Source organism: Chelmon rostratus, chromosome 8 (genome assembly GCF_017976325.1).
Source record: "Chelmon rostratus isolate fCheRos1 chromosome 8, fCheRos1.pri, whole genome shotgun sequence".
Taxonomy (NCBI): domain Eukaryota; kingdom Metazoa; phylum Chordata; class Actinopteri; order Chaetodontiformes; family Chaetodontidae; genus Chelmon; species Chelmon rostratus.
Genome location: NC_055665.1, coordinates 7,649,852 through 7,676,508, shown reverse-complemented (window position 1 = coordinate 7,676,508; position 26,657 = coordinate 7,649,852). Strand labels below are relative to the sequence as shown.

Below are 26,657 nucleotides of genomic sequence, written 5' to 3'. Positions count from 1 at the left end.
AATATATTCAAAATATATTTTAATAAATCATGGTCCATGTTTGTGGAAACACTATATTTGCTGTATGATGTAAATGTCTATCAATCTTATATCTAACTGCCAGCAAGAAACCAATAAGTGTATTTCCAAAAATATTGGACAATCCCTGTAAAAGTACCTCTCATATTTTATTTGTACATATATAGATGCTTAAAGGAGGTCTCTAATCTCTAAATAACCAGACTGGAGTGTGTGGATGCTTCTCCCATTGCTATATCTTGTGTCTTAGCTCCAGCATATCCAACAGGACTGTGAGGTACCTTTTTTATTACAGTAATAATATGTGGAGCCATGATGGCTGACCTGGCTGGGTCTGAGCTGTGACTGGCTCACTGGGCAGGGAAGCACAGCCCACTCCAGCCTCATTGACAGCCGACACACGGAGACGATAGGTCTGACCTGCCTGAAGACCTGACACCTGGATGAGATAAGAAACACATCAAATATTTACTGATCACTGCCATAATTTAGAATAATCATTTAAACATCTGGACCCTCGGAAACACAAAGGAATGAAACACAAGTTTGTGCTGGGCGTATTTTTTTTAAATATTGATTTACTGGCACTTACAGTTATGAAATGCGTTATTAAATTGTTTACCCTGTTAAATCAGCTAATGGAAAAAAATCCTAATCATAAATCAGACCCAAACGTCAAATATATGACAGTACTTTATGTCTTTTTATCTTTCTGTTATCTGGAACTGAAGCTTGTCAACATTTTTACAGCTTCACTCACCTTGTAATGGGTGTCAGAGATTGGCTTTTCATTCAAAGCAGTCCAGTCGTCTGATTGGTCACCCTGGCTGATTTCCAGCAAATAGCCGGTGACAGGGCTCCTTCCTTCATACAGCGGAGCCGCCCACAGCAACACCAGGGAGCTGTCTCTCACCTCCCTGAGCTCCAGGTCATGGGGACAACCTGAGAGGGAGGAGACAGGGTTCGCTGCTGTTGTGCAGAGGAGCCACAGGTGCAGAGGGACAGAGTGTGTTTGGGTTCAAAAACCCAGCGGCCAAAAAGCTTTCCAAACATTTCACACCAAGATAAGCTACAAGAAAAATCAAAAACCGTGTATATTCCCTCAGAGGCCATATCACATGAAGAACAAAAACCAATGAGTAATATGAGTGAAGTCAAAATGACTTTCCTTAATCTACCCCCACTGACTTCATGCCAGCACGTAGAAGTTCATTTGCTTAATGATTTTCGGTCACTTTTAAATTATTAACGGCGCAGAGGAAAGCCCATTTGCCGAGATTAATGAGCTGCGCTTTAAAAGTGGCATTTGTGTGAGAGCCTCTCTCCATTCTCAATATTAATGTCACAAGCAGCGGATATGAGCGGCCGGAGCTGCCGGGCTGCCGGCTGAGCCGCCACACACTGGAGTGACTTTGTGGCCCTGCTGTGTGGCTGTGTGTGTTTGTGTGCTTCTATAAATGTACAGTACGGATGTTTGTAATGACAACGCAAGGGCAAGAAATCCCTGTAAGCCCTGAGATCTGCATTCTCGGCCTTATCGTGAAAGTAAGCTGGTTAGTCTTTGCCTAATGCAAGTGAAGCGTCTTATTGCTGGACGCTGGAAAAGAGTTTGTTGTCCATCTTTCAAAAAATACAGGATTCATTTCTTACATTTTTGGAGTCCAGACCTGATAACTGAACTGTTTTCCCTCCTTTTTTAAATCTATTTTCTGTTTTTCTTGATTGATATGCAGGCGTGTATGTAAGTGATTTATTTTCATTACTATTATGATCAGTTTGTGAACCATCATTATTGATATCTCCTCCACTGGCTTAGAGATAATAATTCAAAGGCAAGGGGAAATCCTACTTCTACCTCCTCATGTTTATTGTTTCAGGTTGATTTTCTTACAGAAATCTCGGCAAACATCGCTCTCTTCCTGTCCAACCACTTCGGTCCAAACGGGAGAAGCGAGGAGTTAACAGAACGCCTCCTTCAGTTATTACTGTGCGCTCAGAGAAAGGAGCTTAATGAGACTGGTGAGTCCTTTACACACTTTTTTTTTTTTACCCTGGATTTCACCTTCCAGGCTACATACAGGCAGCAATTATTTGCTGGTGGAGGTTGTGCAGCAACACCTGCAGACACTGGGTTGAAAAAGCACCTCCACCTCTTTGTGAAAACATCCATCCAAACTCTTGTTGTTGCTGCATGAACAGTACAGCAGAGGTTGACATATACTGTCTAGTTTTTAGATTCCAGTTTTTTGCTAGATTGATTTCAATGTAACCGTAAAACCTGTTTGTGTGTCTCGTTCTGACTCCTGAAAGGGAAATCTGCTCTTGTTCGCCACCTTTCAGAGCAGCTCTGCACACAGTCAGATACTTTATTCATAGTGGATTCAGCGTCTTGCTTGAGGACACTTCAGCAAAACATATATTCACCATCAACCAGGGCAATATTAAAGGACAAGTTATACATAACAAACACATAATGAATTGCATTAACTACCTCTAACTCGAGGCTTTTATTTTAGCTATTATTCCAGCGACCGTATTATGCACTTGACTGCTGACCCCTGCCTTCATTTTGCACTTTAATGGCATACCATGCAAATAGGCTGTTTTTATTCTGGCACTTCATTTTGACCTGATCCATTTTGCTGTGAGGTGACCGTATGCACTTTTAATGGTGTCATTTTAAATAAAGATAAAATGATGGTGTGCAGTAATGGGAGCTTCGGTTGATGGATGGTCTTTATACCTCACCTCTCTTTTCAAAGTAGAATCAATAAACTTTTTGCATGTAAACTGCAGGTCACGATGGTAATGGCGGAAGCTCAGATTCTCAATGCTCTGCAATAATTGCATGATTTGGAAATGATTAATTTCGCCTCAACTCAAAAATATGTTTGTGTTATTGTAACTTTGCTTGAAATTTGTGCAGAAAGACATCTGCAGAGGCTGAACACATTCATCTGCTGAAAGGATGAAGTCTCTGTGCTCACCTTGAGGGTCAGTTTAACACGTTTGTAGGAGCGTGCTGCTTCCCAACTAGTTTGGAAGCCAATCACGGTCCAGTCTGCGGCTTACACAGAAAATTGACTTTTCAGCGGAGTAGAAAACATCTTGTGTCCAGTAGTTGAGCTTTATTCAAGTTGTGCTGCCTTCTGATGCACCTGTCACACGTTTAGTTGTGCAGAGATATCTTTTCACTAACATCTGAAGTAGGATTAGTAAAGACAATACACTTTCCTGCATGAAATGATTTGAAAGTGACTTTTTTCCTCACCTGGCTCTGGCATCGTCCACTTCTCACACAGGAAAGCTTCACTGGCCTCGGAGGGCTTCCCGACGCCTGCCATGTTGGCCGCAAACACACGGAATTGATAAAAGTGTCCACTAGTCAGGTTGCGAACCTGAGGAAATATATCAGACACAGAAAAGCTGATTAACTTATCTAATTGAAATCTTAATTTGTTCTGTTTTTTCCACTGTAATTCAGTGCTTAATTTATGATTGCTCTATGAATGTTGTTGTATACAGTGAAGGTCTTTTTTAAATATCATTTAATGCAGCACAAAAACTTAATTCCTTTGTAAATCAAAATGACTTCACACTGGCATTTTGGCTGTTTTTAAGGAAGCCACAGATCAGTCGATACATCGTGCAGGAGCAAACATTCCCTGCTTGTACAGTTACACCACTCAAGCGGGCATTTTACAAGGTTTCAGCTCTGGTGCTGCTGCGGCTGCATTTTTTTGCTGAGCCCCTGAGACGCTTCAGATTTGGGAAGAGAGGGGATTCTGCCTTATTGATCTGTGCATTGATCTTCCTATTCACAGCCACTTAGACTTCAAGGCCCTTATCGTCTCTGTGAACAGTGGTGAACTTCTGCCGCTGTTCTCGGCTCCCTCCCAGCAACTAATTGACACAACCAGAGGGAGCTTTTTTCACAGTAATAGCAATTGCCATCTAAAAACCAATTTCCCAACACCTACCAGCCCCTTCATTATCTATAGATCCTTCTCTAACCACATTTACGCAGAACGACAACCTTCTTATCTGATCGATATACAGTCCACCTGAAGAGATGCAAAGGTTGTCTGCCAAAACGAAAATTACAGATTTCATCCACTAGATGGCAAACAGGCTGCATTTGATTAATTTGACTCATATTTTTCATTTCTGACTGAGCAATCAAGCTTCGTTTGGGGTGCAGAGTCCACTGCTTTGTGCAGTTTTTTCCTCCAGCAAACATCAGCAGGTTTGGCTGTTGGGGACACTGAAACCACAGTCTGTGCTTCATCACAAGCTTACTCAGAAAAAAGCAATCCAAGAGCTGCACTTCTATTTACTGTGATGGAATTTAACTGAGTACATTTACCCAAGTGTTGTATTTAAGTGCATGTTTACTTGAAAGAAATACAATTCCTTGTTAAGATTAACATTAAAACAGCACCTAACATTGTTCACTAATAATCAGCATGTAGCTGGGGCCTCTTGTCATGTTTCTGATCTCTGAGCAGTTTCACTAAGAGATCTTTGATTCAAATAACTGTTTGAGGCTCATATAGGTACAATTATCCAATCATTCATTTAAATTTTAACTTAAAACCGTGTACTTCCAAATGGTTTGAAGTGGAATTTAAATCCAAGGATAGAAGAATATAAGATGTTCACGTCTGTTTTAGTTGCAGTGAAGGAGGATCAGCGACGTGTGTTCCTGACAGGTGAAGTTGTGGAAGCCTTCAGGGCAAAGTCATTTACATTTTCTGCACAACTCCAATCTGGAAAATAAAAGGGGGGCTGAGCACAAAATCTCAGCACAATCAATATTCCAATTACTCTAATTTGCATCTAGGAAGTGACCTGATTTAAATAACAGCATAAAACGGCTCATGTGGGAAGTGGAGAGTGCACATTTGAGGATGTGGGGTTGTTGAAATTGCTCAGTTTGCCCAAAAGTGGGGAGCTGCATGTTCTTGTCCGACTTTTCCCTCTAGCAAAAGGGGCCTCCAGTCCTCAAGACTCTGCATCTCACAACATGTAGGGCTAATCTTGATATAGTGACATAGTCATTTTTTTCTAATTAGCTTTGTCTTTTTTTTCCGGGAGCAAAAACAACCACTCACACATAACATGTTTGCACAATGTCTAATTACGGCGCACCTGTAATCTCCCGGAGACAGGTTAAAGATTCAACTTCCCTCCAGGTCTCCATGGACACTGCTTGTTGCCTAGTGACACAGCCAATGTGGATGAGGAAGCTTTAGCCAATATTGCCATTATTTTGACAAACTGCTAAATGAACAGATAATTTCTATTGGTATAATTATATTAAAAGTAAGCCCTTAATGGCAGTGCTGACTAGAAATCTCTTTCTTGTGCTTACTGTGGGATTTTTTTATTGATTCTTTTCTTCCCGCCGTCATCTAAACTTGAACAACAAAAAAAAATTCTTTGTTCTCATAGTGTGTCAATGAATAGAAAAGACACTCTTCCGCATTATGGATACTTTCAATTATGCATTTTCTGCATTGCTTCATGCATATGAAGTGAAAGGAAATAATCTATACTTAGAAACAATAGCATGAGCCTACAGCCATGCTAGTGGCTCCGTGAGGCTCTATTTAGGCACTGAGCTAAATGCTAACATGCACACAATGACAGTGCTAACAATGCTTAGAATGTTCTCTATCTTAGTTTAGCATGCTCACATGCTAACATTTGCTAATTAGCACAAAAGTAGAGCTGAGTATGGTGGGAATAGCAGTATGTTTTCAAGTGTTTGGTCAAATTAAATTCAACTTTTGACCTGATGGTGGTGCTAGTGGACAAGTTCACAGAACACAAAATTCTTTATGATTCATGCCCTGAGCACCATGAATGTTTGTACAGAAATTCATGGAGATCAGTCCAACAGTTTGGATTGATCACCATCAACATGCAACAGCTTTGGGTGTTTTGTTGAGATGGAAACATCATGCTGGAGCATTACTGACCTTAAACTGCCTCTCTTTGGCAGGCTTGACATTGACCTCTCTCCAAGTTTTCATGCCCTTTTCCCTCTGGTCCAGGTAGTATCCGCGCACAGGGTCCCCGCCGTTATGGGCAGGGGCCCTCCAGCCCAACACCATCTCTGATCCAGTGCACAGCAGCAGGGCGATGGCAGAGGGAGCAGAGGGAACATCTGGAACGAGCAGAATGGATAATGGAGGAGGGGTGACAGAGGAGAGAATCTCAGCAGGCACCCATTCTTGCTAAGTAGACCGAGGAACGACAATAACTCCCTGGCCAACCACAACTCCTGCCTAGAGTTGCAAATTCATAAATCGAGGCTTATATCAAGCATTCCTAAATGAGGCTGAAATAAATATTCGGCTCACACTCTTATTGTATAAAAATGTATTCCTCACAAAGAATTGGACTTCAGCCATTTATCCTCAGGTAATGGCTGAGCGGCAGAGGAGATGTGTGAATATTCTGGCAGTGAGTGGCATAAAAAATGAGTCATTACTGTACGTTACTGCAGGCTGCAGAAAGCACATTGTCTGAGTCTGCAACACAGGAAGTAAGAAGGGTCAGCGGCTCTTCATCTCTACGCAGCTCTAAACTAACCACAACGAGAGAAAGCACTCATTTAATGTATGGTTAGTCATCACCTGTTAGTCATCTGGTGAAGGCTCCCTAACGAAATGGAGACTAACATGTGACAGAGGTGGTATTCAACAGTGGTGTGATACAACATTATAAGCTCTCGCCTTCGCCTACTTTTCCTCTTTGTGCAACTTGAGTGAAACCTTTCCCAAAAGTTCTGTCATGTTGCCTGAAAAGCTGCAAAAATACGGACACACAAAGGTTTCCATAAGGTAAATGCTGAAATCATTCCATGACGTTTACACAGTTTTCAGATCCAGTCAAAAGTGAAATTATTTTATCTCACAGGCCAAGAAAAGGTGAAAAAACCCTTTACAGAAATCCACTGATTGACAAGATTTAAATGCTAAATGCTTTAAAATAAACCTCTGCAAGAGGACCCATGAGTTCCTCGGCGAGTAGAAGCATCAGAAACCGTTCAGAAAGTCCTTGAAACTGGAGCTGTGTCCTGACAGAAACTCTCTGTCCACTGTTGTGGGACTTACAAATGGCTGATTTGACGAGGACGGGCTGAGACTCATTTGAATAGTTGCTGTTTCCTGCTCGGCTCACAGACTTCACCCTGAACACATATTCCCCTCGGGTCTTGAGGCCGTGGACTGTGAATCTAAGGGGGGGACAAAGTTCAGGCATCTTTAGTTCCAGCTGATATTACTGAGCAGGGCATCAACTATCGCACCTGCAGAAAGGTGACAACAAGACATGTTTTTGTATCTGTCCCTACTACCTGTTTTTTGTAACAGGCTTGTTGTTGACGATCTCCCAGTTCTGTTTGCCGGTCTGACTGTAGTACAGGTAGTAGCCCAGGATGTCCTCTTTGTCTTTAGGCTCCTGCCACTGGAGAAGCATTGACGTGTCTGTGTCTCTGATGGCCATGACAGAGTGAGGTGGAGCCGGTGCAGCTGATGGGAATCAGATGAACAGCCATCAGGTACGACTTCAGCTTAAATCATCAAATGGAAAAGACAGAATTCAATCGACCCTTGCTTTGATTTTGGAAAATTCATGCTGAGCTTTGAAATGCTTTGAAGTCTCATCCAGAGACGCAGAGATTCTCCTGAGCGGCGGCAGAAAGTGATTAAGGAATTTACTCATGTGCTGTACCTAAGTACAACTTTGAGGTGCTTGTGCTTACATTTGGTATTTAGTACTATTTTATTCTACTTTATATTTCTGTTCCGCTACATTTTAGAGATAAACGTTTCTCTTTTAACATTTATCAGACATTTACATTCAATAGTTATTTTACAAATTAAGCTTTTACACACAAAACATATGAAACACAAACAAAATATCATGCATTGTAGATGCAGCGGAGACAGCAGTTTAATTAACTCCACATAAACAGCTGTATGATTAGTACTTAAGCACATTTTACTGATGATACTTCTGTACTTGTACTTCAGTAAAATGTTGAGTACCAGGACTTTAATCATAATTCAAGATTTTTTTTTCCCTGCAGTATTGCATCTTGACCTAAGTACAAACTCTGAGTACTTTTTCTACTACTGCCGCTCAGATACTGTAGTTGGGTGTAGATATTGTAGCTTAGCATCATGTTGAACCTTTATACTTCAATAAGCCTCAGCTGAGTGACAGGCTGTGGGACATTTCGTGGGACTATTCACTGGTCCTTTAAACTTGAGGTGTAACCATGCAAACTGAGATCCGAATGCAGTCTGCAGCAACACGAGCAGACAGATGATCCTACAGGACGTGAACACAGATCATCTTTCATGTGACGAAACAACTACAGCAAGCTCAGTGCTGTAGCTACAGGTAAAAGAAGCAGAACTACTAAATCCAACCGACCTTTACGACAGGCAGAGTAATAAGTGGGCATAACACATTTTCTCACCTTGCGGTTTTCCCAAGGAGATCGGTTCACTCGGCTCAGAGGGGTCACTGACACCGTACTTGTTGACAGAGCGCACTCTGAAGCAGTACTGCTTGCCCTTGACCAGGTCAAACACTGGGAACCTGGGAGAGTTTACCACCATGTCCAGACTGGCCAGCTCCCAGCTGCTCTTCCCTACCAGGGACTGATCCAAGTACAGCCATAGAAAATCACACAGATAATTTTGTAAGCACTATTTATCTCAAGGACATGGTCATTATTCAGTATCGTTCAAATATGCTCGAGGATTCAATCTGCGCAAGAGGGAAGGACTGCCAAGACTGCCAAACACTCTTTAAAAAGTCCCATAAATCATTTCAATTTTGCACAATCACTTACTCTGTAGTTAACAGGCAATTCTCTAGTTTTGGAGGAAACCACTTAGTGTACAGACAAGGGCAAAGGAATACAGATGGGCAGTTTGCTGCGGCAGGCAGAGAGACTTACAGGCAGACATATAAATAGAGATGCAGATTCAGAAAGGCAGACAAATGTGCATATAGACAGAAAAAAAAGCCTAGATAGCAAAAAAGAGAGATAGACATGCAGGCAGATTGTGGAAAACCAGTGACTCATGACATTTTTTCTTCATATTTGTCAAGTTATTAGTTATTTCAGCTAATAATGCTATATGCTTCTCTATTTTACAGTCTTTTTTTACTTTTCTGTTCTCCTCCTCTGAGCCTCCATCATTTCCTTCTGTAACTCGCTCTTTGAGGAGGAAAACCTAACAATAGAACGGGGCATGTCAAAGAGATCAGTCATTATAAAGTGCTTGCTCAAGGGCGAAAGGGATATTTGAATGTTTCCTTCATTATATAAGCGGAAGTGAAGCAGCAGACTTTCATAATTTTGCTTGCCTTTGACAGATTTGACAGTTTTATTACCCTGATAACTTATAAAAGTCCAATAAAAATCTATTTCCTGTGGCAGTTTTCTGATTATTGGAGCTGTTGGGTATCAGGGTTGATATTTGAGAACCGAGGTCTTTTATTGTTGTAAAGAACAAGTCAGCGCCCACACTTTGATGTGTTGGAAACCTTCTTATTTTGCCATTCTTTTGAACTTTTCTAACTCTTTTGAAATTGAAACTGGATTTTTTTTTTATAGACAATACCTTGAATGTATCATTGAAACACTGCTACATAAGTCAAAACTCAAATTAACTTTTCACTAATCTTCAACCAAACAAAACCCTCAGATCTCATATCCAGGTAATTTTAAATCACAAGTTTAAAAGTGAAAAACTCTTTCAAGTGTGCGAGCAAGAAAATCAAATCCCCAAAGCTGAAGTGCATGGCATGAGAGAGCAACATCAAGGTCTGTTTGCTTTTAATGAGTCCACAAATTCCCACTTAAACTGACACCACGGTGGTAGAAGTGTGTGTGTTTTTTCCCCTCCTGTCTCTTTGATTAGTGCTGTGGTCAGGAACCTGCTGTTAATTTGGCTCACGTTCCAGCACCAGACTGCCCAAACCTAACAGGCTACTGGAGGAACTGATGATGCAAGAACATTGATCCTTGTGTCCAGTGGACGTGTAGGTATTACTAATTACAATGGTGGTTTGTGTTTCAGTGTATTTATACTTGTGTGTGTGATAGAGAGCATGTAGGTGTCTGATTGTATTAGTATAGTGAAGACTTGCACAGCTGGTTTTTAAGAGCTTTTCTTTGCAGAAAACAGCTGTCTGCTGCTGCTGGAAGCTGCTGATGAAAACCATGAGGGTGAATGAAAACAGTGGAGTTGCTGCAAGATGCTACAGCGCTTCATAAAATGGGAGCTTCAGATTAGGATGAAGATTCTGCTGCTTTGTCTCTATGAGCGAAGTCTTTTCACATTACACAAAACCATCTGACACATTGTTAATATAAAAATATGGACTGCAGCAGCTTAAACTAAAAATCATGTATATTTTACGTAACTCCTGCCCATTTTTACCATAAATTCTTAGACTAATTCGCACCTTCAAGGCAGCCATTAGTCTGTTCACTTCAATACAATATGAAGATGAACTTGCACAGACCTATAACTGGCTTGAGAGGGGTAATCAAGCAGTCTGCTTTTGGTTAGAATTTTGCAGTAATGCAGGTGTGAGCAGGAACTCTGACGATTCATCTCATTCAGCTTCAGCAGTATATGAGAAAGAAGCAGAATCTGAGATTTGCAAGATCTCTTTTTGGCACATTTTTACCACTTTTCTCCAGGACAACATAGCTCAAAGAAAGCAGCCAGATCTGTGATTTCTGATGACGGAGCTTCCTCGAACACACCAGCGTTCAAAGCCATCCATGCAGTCCCAGAGTTTATTACCGTTAAACAATAATAAAACTTTCACTCCAAAAATTGGAATACTTGTGATGGATCACCTACTTCGAGCCAAGTCTCTGCAAATTGATTTCTCACGGCTTCACACGACCTAAAACTAAGACTCTCGCTGAAAATTCAATCTGAAAACTTAGAGTATGTGTTGGAAAATGGTCGGCAGTAAAGTGATTTGTAGCTGATTTGCTGAAACCTTGGACATGGTCCTTCAGGAGGAAGATGGTAGGTTTAGGTGAGAGTCAAGTGGATAACTGTAGTCAACCGAGACCCCAAGAGGTATTGTAATATGAACAGTTGTGTGTGTGCCTGTGTGTGTGTGTGTTGGAGTTAAGACTGACCCGCTCCACGTAGAAGGTGAGCGGCTCCCTGCCTCTGGGTTCAGGCTCGGCCCAGCTCAGCACCACGTAGGTGTCGCTCACCTCGCAGGCGTGGACATTTGTGGGAGGGAACGGAACTTTGACCTGACCTGCAGAGCAAAGAGAGGAGGAGGAGGAAGAGGAGGATGAAGAATAAAGTCAGAACAAGGTCAGTGAGACTGAATGTAGAGTCCAAAAAGTGCTGGCTAATCTTGCCACTGGGAAATTCCACGCTTTGTCTGGTGAATCTCACACACTGGGTGAGATTCTACCTCAATCTCACCTCTGTTCCTTATACAAAAGTATACCAATATGGCTTGAGTCAGCACATTTTCCATGACACTCCGTGTGACTCAAGGACGATGAAAGTCTTCAGTTTTTGCGCCTGTCTGTCTCTCTGTAAGTCTCGTCTCTCTGTTGGTATCCCCTGAAGAGTTGCAGAGCTGCATTGTGGATCAGAGACGAGCTCCAGACCAAAGAGAGCGCAGTGAAATGAGAGATGCAGCAGCCTGTGTGTCGGCGTGTAGTGCAGTCTGTACGTAGTGAAACATTTTTCATTGTTGTAACTCTGTACTCAAGCACATCGCATTTGAAATGAAACTATGACTATGGGGTCAAAGTGTGTGGTGGCTGCTCACATACATATTGGGTGAACAGTGAAGGACTCATTTTAGGACAAAACAGCAGAGCTTGATATTTAAGGCCAGAGGCTCTAACAGACAAGACAAGACTGAGGGCAAAATATCTCAAATTAAACATGAAATGAAACACAAGAATACCCAGAAAGAGTCTTTGAAACATGCAAAAAGTAAAGGTAGAACCTTGGAACAAATAATATTGGAACATCATTTGGACCTAATGTGTCCTTTTACCCACTTACAATGTGTTGTAAATTATGCTATATTTAAAGAACTTGTTGAACATTTTGGGAAATACATTTATTTACCTAATGGCCAAGAGTTAGATGAGAACATCTATCTCTCTGTAAAGTTAAGTATGAAGCTGGAGTCAAGAGGCCATTAGTAAAGATTTGCATAAATAAATACCAAGCACAGTTCCAGTAAGTAACTCCCCGTAAAACCACAATTTGTCACGTTTACATTCCCGTTGATGTGCTGATTTAATGAGACAAACATGGGATCAGGTAGCTTTACAGGTTCAGGTATTCTTTAATTTCAGACTGAGCCAGGCTAGCTGTTTCCCCCTGCGTCCAGTCTTGTTGCAAAGCTAAGCTAATCGCTTCCTGCCTCTAGCTCCACACTGAACACACTGAAATAAAAATTGAGGTCTCATTTGCCATGACAGCTGCTTGAATGCTGAGCTACTCAGGTAATAGCAGACGTTTATAGGTCACATATTTCATTTACAGCAAACGTTTGCAAGAAAATATCACATATAATGATATTATTTAAGCTCATTTCAATTTGTCCCATAACTGCTGGTTCTCTAAATATGTTATTTACATATATTCCCTTAATTGGGGAATGATTGACAAAAATGGCCTTGACTCCTGTCTGTTCTGCTAATGTTCAACTCAAATTAAATCATCCCATGAGTTTGCTTGGATGATACTTTTACATTTGATAACTTGGAAAAAAAGCTGTAGACAAATACACATGCATGTCTGTTCCAAACCTCCACTGAAGAATAGGACAAAGAGCATGGATGCAGTGCCTTTGCTACATTCATGGTCTGGTTTCCTCCTCCTGCTCCTCTCCCTTTATCTCTCCCTGTCTGTGAGTTACATCGCCAAGGTTATCAGCCCTCTTCACAGGCATTCACACTACCTCGGGCCATTATGTGCATTTGCCAGGACGACCAGGGACTGTTCATTCCTTTCACTTGCGTGAATGGAGCAAATGCTCATTGCCTCAGCCATACAATTACTGCAGCTCGTTGTTCAAAATAATAGGAAGACGCATTAAGCCACGAGCCCTGGGCATCCTACAGGCTAGGAGGCAGCACCTCCACAGCACCATGCGTGCCACTAAAACATAGATGCTGTTTGAACTCAGGCGTGAAAAGGTTCAAATGGCGTTTTTTTTTTCTCACCAATATTGTACACAGTGACATAAAAATACGGCACGCTCACCTTCAAGTTCATCTTTTGTAATGGTGATCGTCCTTCCTCTGTCCACTTTGACCACTGAGGTATGGGGAGAGAGGGAGGTTGGGAAATGAAGATGGAAGTCATTTTGGGGTAATGAAGTTATATGAGAGCTCATGATAACACTATTAGTGTTAATGCTAGAAGAGCAGCCACTAGTAAGAGAACCAGAGCCAGAGATACACAAAGAGGTGAGGGAGAGCGACATGGAAGGATGGAGAGCAGGCTGGAGGCAAGTCAACCTTCTGCCTGTCCTTCATCTGTGTTTAATGATCCACAGCATCTGACCAGAGCCCATCTGTCCTCCCTCCCTCCACACACACACACACACACACACACACTCACAGCTACATCCCATTCGGCCGCTCTCAGACTTCCGCTGTATAAAGTATTCAACAGAACGTAAATGCCTTACAAGAAATCTTTTAAGATACAAAGTGTTCCACTCCAGGATGCCATTAGGAAGCTGTCGCAGAAACGACTGCAGAACCTTCCGGCTTTATAAAAGTGAGATCCACATCCACATGCCCACATCTGTTTCCCCCGGTAGTGCTGATATATTTGCAGGTGTAACGCAGCAACTGAGGCGGATGAGGTGAACTAACAGCAGGCCCGAGTTGCTAACACATAACTGATGCTCTTTGTAGTAGCAGATACAAACAAAGTGACGGAAAAAACCTGAATAAATGAGCAGAGGAACATAATTAATGCAGATGCTTCCATACAGGGCACAGGAGGTAACTGAATGGTTTCCTGAGTAAGAAAACAATGTGGATCATGTGCCGTGACCTTCACAGTCAATATATCTCATCCCAGCTGAACACCGATGGAAGACTTGGAAGCAATGTATTAGACAGCGGAGGAAATAAATGATGCATGCATACATTTTAGTTGTGATCCAGCTCATGTTTAAAGAGTACTCCACTGAGTTAGACTCAGGATGGACAGTTAAAAATTGGCATACATTGTTTTTTTTATTCCACACATTCTTCTTTTTTAACAGAATGTGGCGCCTACGTTGCCCAAAATGCGACAGTTTGGTCTTAAGTTCAGCTGATGCTAATGTAGCCTCACGCTGCTAGCGCGAAGCAGAGGTGAGGAGGTCCAGTGAGATCACTTCTTGCTGACTCCACAACCCACAGATTTCTTTGTCATTTCATTTACACATTAATGCACCAATGATGATAATTCAATAATATAGCATACATTGCTCTGAAATGGGCATGATGAGTACTTTGACTTTTGGTACTTAAAGTACATGTTGGTGCTTTTGTACTTTAGTAAAATTTTGAATGCAGGACTTTTACTTGTAACAGTATTTCTACAGTGAGGTATTGCTACGTTTACACAGAAGTGAAAGATCTTACTGTTAGCAATTCTTCCACTGCTTTTTACAAATGAAGCAAGAGCTGTAAACATGAATATATAATATACAGACTGACAGGTAATTCATTCATTCTAGACTGTGATTCTGCACCCTCAGCACTACATGGACCCTCGTGCGGCAAATCAAATTTCGTGGACTGACAGCAGGTCGTGATGCACTTTTACTGCACCATGTGTTTAGTCATCTTTTCTGATGAGCTCATGAAGAAATAATTGATTATGAGCATTAATATTATAGATTGCAGCTGGACCCCATATATCATTCAAACATTAGAGTGGGGTTAGTTCCTGTGTGGTTGCTATTTTTGACACACATGAGACACAAGTTCAGCATACCTCTGTTTTCAACTACTTTTCACTCTCTCAATGATGAGGGAAAATCCCAGCACTCACATGCCGATGTGCAAATGTGTTCCCATGGTTACCAGATAATTATTGCATGAATTTAGTGATTTCTTCAGAGTTCATGATCATCGTGTGGTTTTAATCGTGGTTTTGTTTTTGAATTCATTCCAAAATTGCATCATGTCCATCACCTAATCCTGTGGTTAATGTCATTTTGCTTTCAAACCAAACCAAACAGCACCAAAGCTTGTTAGAACTGTACCAGACAGGTTGAGTTTGTCAGCAATTAGTGTTTCTCAAGCTGCGGTGGTGTTGCATTTCACAGGTTTTTATATGGCAGGTCAAACGTCAGAGTGTGTTATGTGTTACCCATGGTCCTGGTGTGTTCCAGGGGGTCTGTAGTGAGGACAGGTTCTGTAGCATTGGAGGGGCGCCCTGCTCCGGCCTTGTTAACAGCATAAACCCTGAACTGGTAGAGAGTTCCTTCCTTCAGCCCAAACACCGGGTAGTGGCACATTTTCTGAATATGCACATTGCAGCGCACCCACTCACCCTGACCGACATCATATCTGAGAGAAAGAAAACAGGAGCAAGACAGAAAACATAAAGAAAGAAACAAGTACATTTGAAAAAGAGGGAAACAAAGTGTTTGGACCACTTTATGTGCAGTCTGCAGGGTATAACATCATAAAAGCACTTATAAAGCACTTTAGCTGGCACAACAACACATGTAAGCCAGTAAATACTCCACCAAGACCTATAATTGTGACAAGAGACCATATTAAAGCAATGAGCCTCCAAATACGATAACAAAAAAAAAAAAAATGTAGAATGCAAGCTTACATTATACAGCATTGATAACAAACTGCTACCACTTGTTGCAAACAAAAAGACAGAATGAGTGCAGTTTTCTAACCATAAGGAGGTTGCTAGGGAACTGGGAGCAATCTTATATTTTCCTTTCCCCGTCCAATAGCCAATAACGTGCAGGAGCTATAGCTTCTACACTGAATAGAGACGCTGCAAAAACACGTACACAAACATACACTACTGCACAAATGACATGCTTTCTCTCTGTCCACCAACACACACTGTAAACACATGCACAGGACATCCTGACTGATTGGTGTTGGTGATAAATGCGGCCTGTTTTCCTGCGGGAGTCTTTGACTCTGCTGTTAACATAGTGTCGAGGGCGGATAATTACCAAGTATATCATCCATCTCATGTGAACTCTGCCAAATGGATGTAACACCACTGCTGGCTGCCACCACCGCCATCTTTATCCAGTTTCCTCACCAGCAGCACAAACAGCAAGACGAGCTTCAGCAGTCTAGTCTTACTGTAAGTCTACTGTTGCCTTGCAATACAGGAAATCGCTGCAAATACAGTCTAAAATAAGCCTTTTTATGGAGATTACATCAATGGGAGTCCATTGTAAGAGATCTAATCACTGGGTGAAATATTCCTGGCAATGGAAAACCAAATGCATTCCAAAAAATGGCAGATTTTCATGAATAGTTTCTTATTATTTGGAAGGACAGCCCACTTGTCCTGTTTGATTAATAAAGATAGTAATCATCAATCAGTAGTTAATCATCAGCTAATCATCAGGTGCTTGATTATTATATTTATCCTGTATATATACATATATGTGTATGTATATATATAAATATACATATATGCACATTTCTAGTGCCTTCAACTATTTTTAGTTATTTATTTAGTCTTTGATTTCTCTGCTGATCCAAAGTTCTATAAATCATTGTCGAGATATGCAAAATATCTCTGTATTAACATTTGATGTATTAAATCATGACAAGTGGATAAAATTACACATATTTTTTATCCTCAACTAGCTTGATAGTTAGATCTAACTGCTAGAGAATTGCCTAATTAACACTATTAGTGTGAATTCTCAGAAAACATTTAGCATGTACATTCCCTTGTTCTGTAACAGCTACTAAATGACCTCGTGGTGAGATTGTTTCAAGTTCAATAATGTATTTTAAATCTCTCTGTCCTCACTTTTCCACATAATAACCCTCCACAGGTGAGACTCCATCAGCGCTGGGTGGCTGCCAGGTAAGAAAGACGTAGTCCTTGTTGACGTCAGATACCTGGACGGCCAGAGGAGAGGCGGGGCCTCCCAGCACCATTGCTGATGCATCTGCAGCACGAAGAGGAGATAGTCAGTTAGAGGCGGAAAAAGGAGATGGAGGAAGGAGATGGAGAGACTGGAGCCATGAAAGAAATTCTTTGGTTGGAAAATAAGTAAGATGTGAAATTGTGGCGCAGAGAAAAGTGATAAGAAGGAGGAGGAGAGGGGAGGATGAGATGATGTAAGGAAAATGTCCTTGTGTTCTCCAGCTCATCCACATATTTTCTATTCCACATTATTTGGGCCAGACAGTGAAAAGTGATGCCAAGGCTGTAGGAACAGAACAACATGTTACTCAATACATTCTATTGAATCACAACCAGAAGATCTGATGGCACAGAGAGAAGGGAGAAACGAAATTAGGAAATTATGCTAAGCGGATTGAAGACAGCAGTTATGACATGTTCCCAAATCTTTCTTGAGGCAAGGAATGGATGTTTTTTCAGCAAAAGACTGAAGCCAAAATCAAGCAAATCTCTTTCCTGTTCTACATTTGCAACCTCAGCCTCCCTTCCTCCTTTTCCTCCTGCTCTCTCATTTGCTTTTGCTTCTCAGTCCGGCGTATTTGTCATGCAAATACGACGGCGGAATGAAGGAGAAAACCCACGTGCAGGGAAGTTTGCTGATTCACTAATTAGTGCCTCCTGCTTGGCTAAACATCAAGCGCCTTAACAACAGAGAGACACCTGAGCTGAGTTTTTACGGGAGCTTTGCAGGAAGATTAATTTAGCATTAAAGCGTTTGCCTGCTTTTGGACTAGTATGTGTTATTTCTTGGTCTACAGGCATGTTCCCACCAGGTTTATGAATGATTCAGTGCGCATTATATACTGTGACTTTGCCAGTTAAGGTGCAATACATGCATGAGTTAGCACTGGTATTATATTGAAACACATACACGTGCCAAGCCTCCTGCAGAGCTGTCCAGACACATTTCAAGTGTTTGATGAGTTAAGCAGGAGCTGTTCTCAGGTTTATTTGCAAGCTGCAAACAATGTATGAGGGAAAATAGCAGTCTGTGTAGAATATGTAGTTTTACTGAACAAAGTTAACAGGCCCTCTACTGCAGAACAACTTGATTGATGGTGCAATTTCCCTGTATGAATCAGGGTAGTTTGCTGACAGGAAATGAATGTAGAAGCAAAATCTGGTGAATACAAATAGTGTTTTGAGTGAAGGATTCAGTCAAAACACCATTTATCCAGGTTGGGACAACAAATGAGGATTGCATCCTCAAAAACACAGATATTTTTGTATGCAAGGGCCTCCAGGTCACTTTTTTCAAACACTATCATTTCAGAATGAAGCGTGTCACTTGAAACACAGGTTGGCAGGCTGGTCAGAGACACTATTCAGAATTTGAGAGGGAGTTTGCTCAGTTGTGACCGAAGTATAGATTTTAGTCTCCATGACAACTGAACAACCTCCATCTGCATATGAAGACTGTGAGATGGGTGAAAGCCCTGGAAAAAGCTAGTAAGTGGACCTTGTGTTAAAACTGTTTTGCCAAACTATTACATCCAATGTTCAAGATTGAACTTTAACATAGGTGTTGTTGTTAAATTAAAATCACTGTTATGCCGGTTCTCACCTTTGATATAGACAAAAGCACTGTGCTCCTGGATTCCATCCCAGGTCCTCAGTCGGGCAGTATAAATACCTTCATGCTCCTTGTACGCAGCCCTTAAAGTGATTGAGGCCTTGTTGTCGACTGTCTTAATGTCCACAGTGCTTGACTGATGCAGCTGGATACCTAGAGAGTTAAAAGATTACCTGACAAACCTGTGTTGCACATATCTAAATTCTCAAACATCTGGCCCAGATAAGCCATCTCTAACAGTGCTTACCATCTCTGAACCAGCTGACGTCCTGCTGGAAGGGCAGCAGCGCTGAGGTGAAGGTACACTGCAGAGTGAGGCTGTTACCCTCCTTCACCCATGTTGGGGGGAACGTGCTGCCAAACTGGGCTTGTTGCTCAAGCTTCAAGGCTGGGGGGGGGGGCAAAGATGGAGGAGGAGGAAAACAAAGTTGGGAGGTGACATGGTGAGAGCGAAGGATTATGATGGGGAGGAAAGATAAATCCTTTTTGACATGTGTTCAATTGAAAACGGTACAAAGACAATATATTTAATGTTTGACCTCATCAGCTTCATTGATTTTTGTAAATATCTGCTTATTCTGAATTTGATGCAGCACCATGTTTCAAACAAGTTTGGACAGGAGCAGCTAAAGATTGGGAAAGCTGTGGAACGCTCCAAAAACACCTGTTTGGATCATTCCACAGGAAAACAGGTTGATTGGTAACAGGTGATAGCATCATGATTGGGTATGAAAGGAGCATCCTGGAAAGGCTCAGTCGTTCATAAGCAAGGATGGAGCAAGGCTCACCACTTTGTGAACACATGATTGTATAAAGGATATCAGAACATGAGCTCAGGAACTGTCTGAATGTCTGTATTCTGTTTTTATTTACGTTTTACACAGCGTCCCAACTTTTTTTGGAATCTGAGTAGAATTTGAATAAAGACAAGAGGAGGAAAGAGGAAGAAAAGTGAAAGACAAATCAGCAAGATAGAACACATAGACACAACTGTGAGAAGGATTAAGAAGCACTTTTCATCAGCATCCACACATTCACTTTCCTTGTTGGTGCTGGGGAAAGATAGAATTGATACTAAAAAGTAGGTCCACACCAGACACAGCCTTCCTGCAGCAGAAAAACCCTCCAGACGTGATCATTTTGGGTGGATGCTGCGCTATAAAATTGTGCAGGCCTCCTTTGGACCGCTAGAAAGGAAAGAAGCATGACAGGTAAAAGGGAGCGGAATCAGGAAGCAGAGGATGTGCAGGAGATAAATGGCAGGCAGGAAGAAATATGCTGATTCCTGATGATAAGAAATGAGAGCTCATCTCTCCAGCTCTGTCGCCAAACCTGGTTAAAAAAGCTCTGCTGTCTCTATACTGCCGAGTACGCTTGTGCTATGACATCAGTTTTTCATTATTCTCTGCAAGCTAGCTTTAACAAGCTCTTCTCTCCTCGGTTTCTCTCACTTGTGAAACTGAACAAAGCAACCTGAAGGGTCTCAACTCAAATCTTATCCAGACTTGCATAACCGTAATAGACAAAGACCCTCTGCTTCATCCAAGACCACAAGGAGACAAAGGACACTCAGGCATGGCAATCACTTGCTGGAAACAACAGAAGACAGCAGAAAAGCTGAAGATGTACTTCTTGTGTTAAAGTGAACTATTCCTGACAAGTTATTCCTTCAGCTACCATTCTCTCACTTGTCAAAGCACTGAAGCAATAAAATCTGCAAGTGAGAGATACGTGTGCCATGAGGTCCTGTCATATCCCAGCAGGGATGAGCCTGAGAGACTGTGACATGTTTCTTATAATGATCTTGTTCTGCTTAGTCGTCCAGGCTACCACACGAATGTGTGTCGCTTTAATCAAAACACACCGCTTAGATCTTTGTTTCCCATCATTCAAGCACTGAGACCCATGCTTCCCCCAGCACAATGATGATTATGATAAATTCCCCACAGTTGCGCTTTTGTTTATTGAGTGATTCATGTTGGAAAATATGATCTTCTCCGTATGAGATAATCAAGCATCAGTTACATGAAAATGGCAGCATGTAATTCTTCTGCACATTCTCGCAGCAAGCAGGCCCTGATGCCATTACATGCTGATAAAGAGTCATTCAAAATGATTGCCACTTAATTTCTGAGTGTGTGGGGAATGGATTGCATTATATTGCACCTACATAATATTTCTGCAGAAGGGATGGTGTATTCACGAGATATTCGTGAACGTTAGCAGTGGACTAAAAAATACATCCCTGCATACGGAATGATGAAGTCTAAATATATTCATCCTGATTAGACGTGCATAAGCTGACTTTACTTTGGCAGTTTTGTCAAGTCATTTCAAAGTAGAATAAAAAAACTGGCACACATAGGTCAGCCTCTTATTCTAAATTTGGCCTGCAAGAACCATAATGTTCATTTTAACAACTGATTTACGATCTACTCGTGACTCGAGGCCAAATCTAAGAGTGAAAAATGTACTTTCTTTTTTAATAATTTTTTTTTTTACAACTTGAGTACTCATGTTTAAATTACTTTACCCATCAGTCCTTTCTTTCAGGGTTATTTACTCACCTGTCACTGCTGAGATCTGAGGACTTCAGTGTGACACTGAGACACAGCTTTGCAAAGGAGTCCAATATGGCAGGTAACACAAGTGGTCCAAGACGCAGACAACAGTTAAACATATCTCTATAATTATGTAGGCCACCGCTGGATGTTGAAATGAGTGAATGCACTCAAAATGTGCATTTGAATCAGTGTCTGCAAGATAAGGAAATACCTTTAATGGTTCACCTTCACCTTCCAAACACCAGTAAGTGGCTTAGATTATATAGTTCAACACTGAACTTTAAAATATTGTCTGATTGCTTGTGTGTTTTCCCAGTTGTAAAGCAGTCTCTGGTGGTGTCTCAGCTTCCCCACATCTAAGCAATAAAGCTGCCGAGTATCTTCATAATCATAACCGACAGGAATGATTGATAAAGCTACAGACACGAGGCCCAGCTTGCAACACTGCTGATTTTAAAAAATGAAGCAAACTTGGGCTTTTTTGCTTGGTCGGGAAAATCTCACAGGTGTGTTTTGTGATAAGATGATGGTTATGAGAACAGTGTCTCATTCTCAACAATTCCTCTGTACGAAACAAGAAATGATGTCATGCATCATTGCTTTTCCAAACAAGCCATATCAGCATTTTCTAATCCCACGGCCCCATCAGAAGGAAAGCATCAGTTAGTGTTTTCCAAAGTGGACAGCTTCTGATCTGCCTCTGCTTATAGGCTAAACTTAAGCAATAAAACTATGTGGTTATGGTTTGGTAAAGACAGTAATTTGGGTTAAAAGCAGTAGTTTGTTTAAGAGTAGTTGGACCGTTGGAGGGAAATGGCTGATGGTGGTCTCCCCTGTCAAAGTTACTTTGCTCACCCATCCATTACTTCTGCCCTCTGATAGACAACAGCCAGAATTTAACATTCCCACAAGAAGCCCGTTTTGGTAAACTTAACCTGGTTATCATAGGGATTTGAGCTAATGCTGTTGTTTCTCTGGCAAAGAAAGCTGACCTGGTGGAAGCTAATCTAGGCCAAAGAATGCCACAGCTAATATGACATGCTCCACAGCTTGGAGCAAAACGGAATAAATCCCTTGCTGTCCCTGAAATGAAATATACATGACTGTCATTCCTGCTCAGTTGGATGCACGTCTGTCTATCCCTACAGCAACTCAACACAAACAGTCTCACTTAGACCTGTACATCCATGGATACGGACAGAAACATAAACTCCCATGACAAACAAACACTGTTAAAGCACTGCTCCCTTTCAATCCATCCATATCTTTCTTTATGAGGTGCAGCAGGCGCAGCAGTGCAGAGTGCTGTGTCACAGGCTTCAAAGCCAGCCAGCCCTCCCTAGTTTACCGGTGGAGGGAAGAACTTCAAAGGGTGGTAGAGAAAATGAAAGGGGACGCTTTTCATTAGGACCTGGCGTGAAACTTACCGGAGGTCCGCGAGTGCTCTGAACCAGCCACGGCTCCTTGATATGCTGAATCGCGAAGCGGCAGAGCGGCAGAGCAGGACAGATTGAAGCAAGGCAGGGAGGGTCAGAGATGGAGACAGAAACAGAGGAAGATATTGTGAAACTGAAGGGGTACGACAGAGAGAGAGACACAGCAGACAAATCAGCGCCACATTTATGCAAGTCACATCTAATATTCCCTTTAACCTATTTATAACAACCGAAGAAAGCCTGTGAAATATAGATGGCAAGGAGAGGCCTTGAAGTGTCTCATTAAAGCCCTGACCAGCTAATTGATCTACAAGGTTGTAGAACTTTTCACTTTCAAGAAAGAGCGGGTCATTGAAAAGGTGCAAAGAGAAAAAAAAACATGTGAATGTTTCTGTCACAGTGCTGTGAGGCAATGATGCTCACCGTAGATGTTTGATTATTACTCACCACTACACCCACTGTCCTCATTGTAATTCATTATGCATGAGTGCTGCAATGAGATCTGTTTTTCAGATCATTCCAGTCTGGTGTTGATTGTCATCCAAATATCAAATTCATACAGAAACTACGATAATGGGGATAGAAATCTACACTGTGCATGGTGGGGCGGCGGAATTAGAAATCATTCCCTTTGGGTTTTCTCAAAACAGAAAAAATATCTGACTCGAGCAATAACAAGATTGCAGGCAGTAGGAGGATGGAGGTATGGATGTGCCGTCAAATTTGGTCAAAGCAGCCTCAGCACCCTGGGGGCATTAATGAATATCTGTGCCCCTGCAAATAAAATGAAAAATTGAAATGCTCATCTTATAGCCGGGCCGATATTGGATTTCTGAGGCCACAGCCAAGATTAATGTTTGACAGTTTTCAAATTTGATGAGAATATATCAGCTGACATCACATTTCAAACTTAAAAGCATGGCATCCAACATTTTTGACTGGGTTCTCTTAAATTTGATTATGTGATTATTATGTATTAACCCTCTGAACCCCCACAAACCCACCAGGAGGTTTGGAAGTTTTTTTTTTTTTTTTTAAATATAGCCAAAATTACAGTCTTTATCAAAACCAGAAACTGTAAAAAAGAACAGAAATTAACACCAGAGTTTTAAACTTCTGAACGAATCACGTCCTACAAATGCCTCCAACAAGGAAAACTAACTAAATCTAACCTTAAAATAGTGATTTTTCATAAAATCATGTCTAATATAAAATTCTGCCAAAAATCAGCCATTTGTACAAACCAGATACTGCAAAAAAACATAAAATCCTACACTCCTTAGTGCAACTGGAAAGTCTTGAATGACTACGCTAAGGCCTGCAGTCAAGTGACAACAGTTCCGCAAAACACTTCAGGAGAAGGAGCAGTCTGAAGACAAGAGACATGGCTGAAAGAGGCTGTGAAAATGTCAATTTTTGAATACATATGAAATATGTAGAAGACCCATTTTCAATTTTTTTTGTTAAGTCGGTAACACTTGTGGACACTTGGAAAAATGTATGTGGAGAATCCACCTTTTTTAATTTTTCATTTTTTATTTGTTTATGACTTATGGCATTATAACTGAGTTAAACGGCACTAAAGACAATTTGGAGTTCTCCCTCCACCTAACCATGACTGTGCTTTTTCCATAGAGGCACAGTACTAACATATATATTGCAGCGATAATGAGCTCACAGTGAGTAAAAATGTGACAGCAGTAAAAACTGCCCAGAAAGTGCTTGAGGTTCGGCGGGTTAGAAGGGACACAATAAAGCTGAAAAATAAACCTGTCAGGGCTCACTGGTGAATAAACTATGTAATACTGGCATCATATTTCATGTTACTTATTGGCCACCATGCAATATATGCTGAAACCAATAGATTTGGCCAATTGATCAGCCGTGCTCTATCATGAGTCTCAGCCTTTGGCAGGCAGTGAACACCTCAGGAGCTCAGCTGAAGAGATGCTCACATTTTATTCCCAAGTAGAAACAGTATTTGGAAATTGTTAAGATGAAGATAAGATAAGATAAGATAAGATAAGATAAGATGAGCTAGGAAGATAAGTTTAGTTAGTGCTCACAGCCTTAACAATAGGCACACCCATTAAATATAGGCCTATGTCATCTGGTGTGTGAAATCACACCACTTTCAATCAAATTGTTTTAATTTGTTCATGTTTTTAGTTATTCAGGAGGGATTCTGTTCAACCAATCAGTTCACCAGAACAGTTTAAATGTACTTTTAAATTCAAGATTCAATTCAAGAGTCTTTATTGTCATTGCACATGTCAATGAAATTATTAGAATTTTGACATCAGAAGTCACATAAGTGACATAATTAGCCATGCTAATTTCATGGGGGCACTTTAAAAATATGACTTCTGTTATCAGAAAATTGTAATGCAGAAAACACAACGTCGTTTTTTGAAAAGGGGACGCCCATTTTTTGTGCGTTGCCTAGCAACAGCTACACCACCTGGCGAGCTCGGGGGCCGGACTTCGGCTGAGTGGATACAAGCAGCGCGTGACTTAGCTACAAATTAGACCAAAGTGAGCTGGCTAACTTCAAAAAATGGATTTCGTTAATTATTTTAGCTCCGTGACGCAAGGTGTACACTAGCAGTAGGGAGGTAAGACAGCTGTGGGGACAGATTGGCCCGAGGCCAGTGCAAAAAGTGGTGAAAATCGGTGTTATTGCCGCCCACCGAAGCTAACACAACAGCAGCTAACTAGTTAATGTCGGACAAGTGCTGCTCATTAACGCCGATTCTCAGTGCTCACAGGCCGCTTGTGCCGCGAATTTAGGCCTTGGATTTGTTTTATTTACATTTCCCAGACTGTCTGCACAAACGGTGAAAGCGTTTACCTGTTATGGTATAAGGACAAAGACCGGTTGGAATATACTTTTAAGACATTATGCTGCATATTGCTTCTGCAATGGATGTCAAGAGCAACGCTTCACAGAGGGACGGCTCAGCTGCTGGCCTTCAAGAGGGACCTTAGTTACCTGCAAGAGCACAGATGACTGACCATTATCCAGAGACGGTTGAACTCCAGCACTCGCAGACTTCAGCTAATGGTGAGCAAGCTTTATTTATTTATTTACACTGGCGTGGCTTGTTTGCATCTGCCTCTGTACGCCTTTGGGTCTTTATCAAAATTGTTGCTTCCAGTGGTGTTGAATTGTGGATGACAGTGAGTAAGTAGGGCGCACACGCGTAGGACGTGGGTTTTGCGCTCTGTGCTGTGTTGCTCCTGGGCTTGTATTCGTGTGCTAAGTAAAATGATTTCTGCTTTGATCACTTCTCTTGATCGCCTTCCTTTCTGGTTATGCCTTCATGTTGAACAGTCTCTAAGCTTGTCTGTAAACCTTTTCGCTCTTGCAGTTTTTTTTTATGCTCGTTTCATCCTTTCCCCTGAGCTTTAAAAAATCATATAATGAAGTGTAATAGTAATAGTAGTAGTAGTAGTAGTATTTCTACATTTATATTTCTCAGATATACAAATATCAATAAGTGTCGATATTCTGTAATAAGAAGTTCCACTTTCAGCACATGCATGTTGCATTATTCTATGTGAGTTGCTTGTGTCCATAACTGATGACAAATTATATATGTATAAAATATGGCTAATACTTATGCCTAAAATTTGCAGTTAACCCCTAATAATGGCAGTGTTTTCTTCCATCTACAATAACAAATTTGATCTGAATGAAAAATATAAAAAAGACATCTTTTGATTCATGAATAGATGTGATGTCACATGTGATATAAGCCGTTTAAACCAAATTCACATTAGCCTTTGTTGTCTGTGCAATGAGATCTACTCAGTCTATACCAAA

The 26,657-nt window shown here is 41.2% G+C and overlaps 1 protein-coding gene across 1 annotated transcript in view; it reads right to left on the bottom strand.

Annotated features, from left to right (window-relative positions):
* The window catches only part of myom3 (myomesin 3), a 55,896-nt gene that overhangs the window by 11,846 nt on the left and 17,393 nt on the right, over positions 1 to 26,657 (bottom strand). Inside the window, exons 8-21 of the mRNA XM_041942260.1 lie at positions 22,823 to 22,867; positions 19,079 to 19,219; positions 18,823 to 18,984; positions 17,100 to 17,241; positions 15,441 to 15,640; positions 13,326 to 13,379; positions 11,216 to 11,343; positions 8,516 to 8,699; positions 7,385 to 7,559; positions 7,143 to 7,264; positions 6,003 to 6,190; positions 3,290 to 3,416; positions 779 to 960; positions 343 to 457 (exon numbers count right to left, since the gene is read on the bottom strand). Coding sequence (XP_041798194.1) covers positions 343 to 457; positions 779 to 960; positions 3,290 to 3,416; positions 6,003 to 6,190; positions 7,143 to 7,264; positions 7,385 to 7,559; positions 8,516 to 8,699; positions 11,216 to 11,343; positions 13,326 to 13,379; positions 15,441 to 15,640; positions 17,100 to 17,241; positions 18,823 to 18,984; positions 19,079 to 19,219; positions 22,823 to 22,867 — 1,965 coding nt within the window. The remainder of the gene's footprint in view (positions 1 to 342; positions 458 to 778; positions 961 to 3,289; positions 3,417 to 6,002; positions 6,191 to 7,142; positions 7,265 to 7,384; positions 7,560 to 8,515; positions 8,700 to 11,215; positions 11,344 to 13,325; positions 13,380 to 15,440; positions 15,641 to 17,099; positions 17,242 to 18,822; positions 18,985 to 19,078; positions 19,220 to 22,822; positions 22,868 to 26,657) is intronic.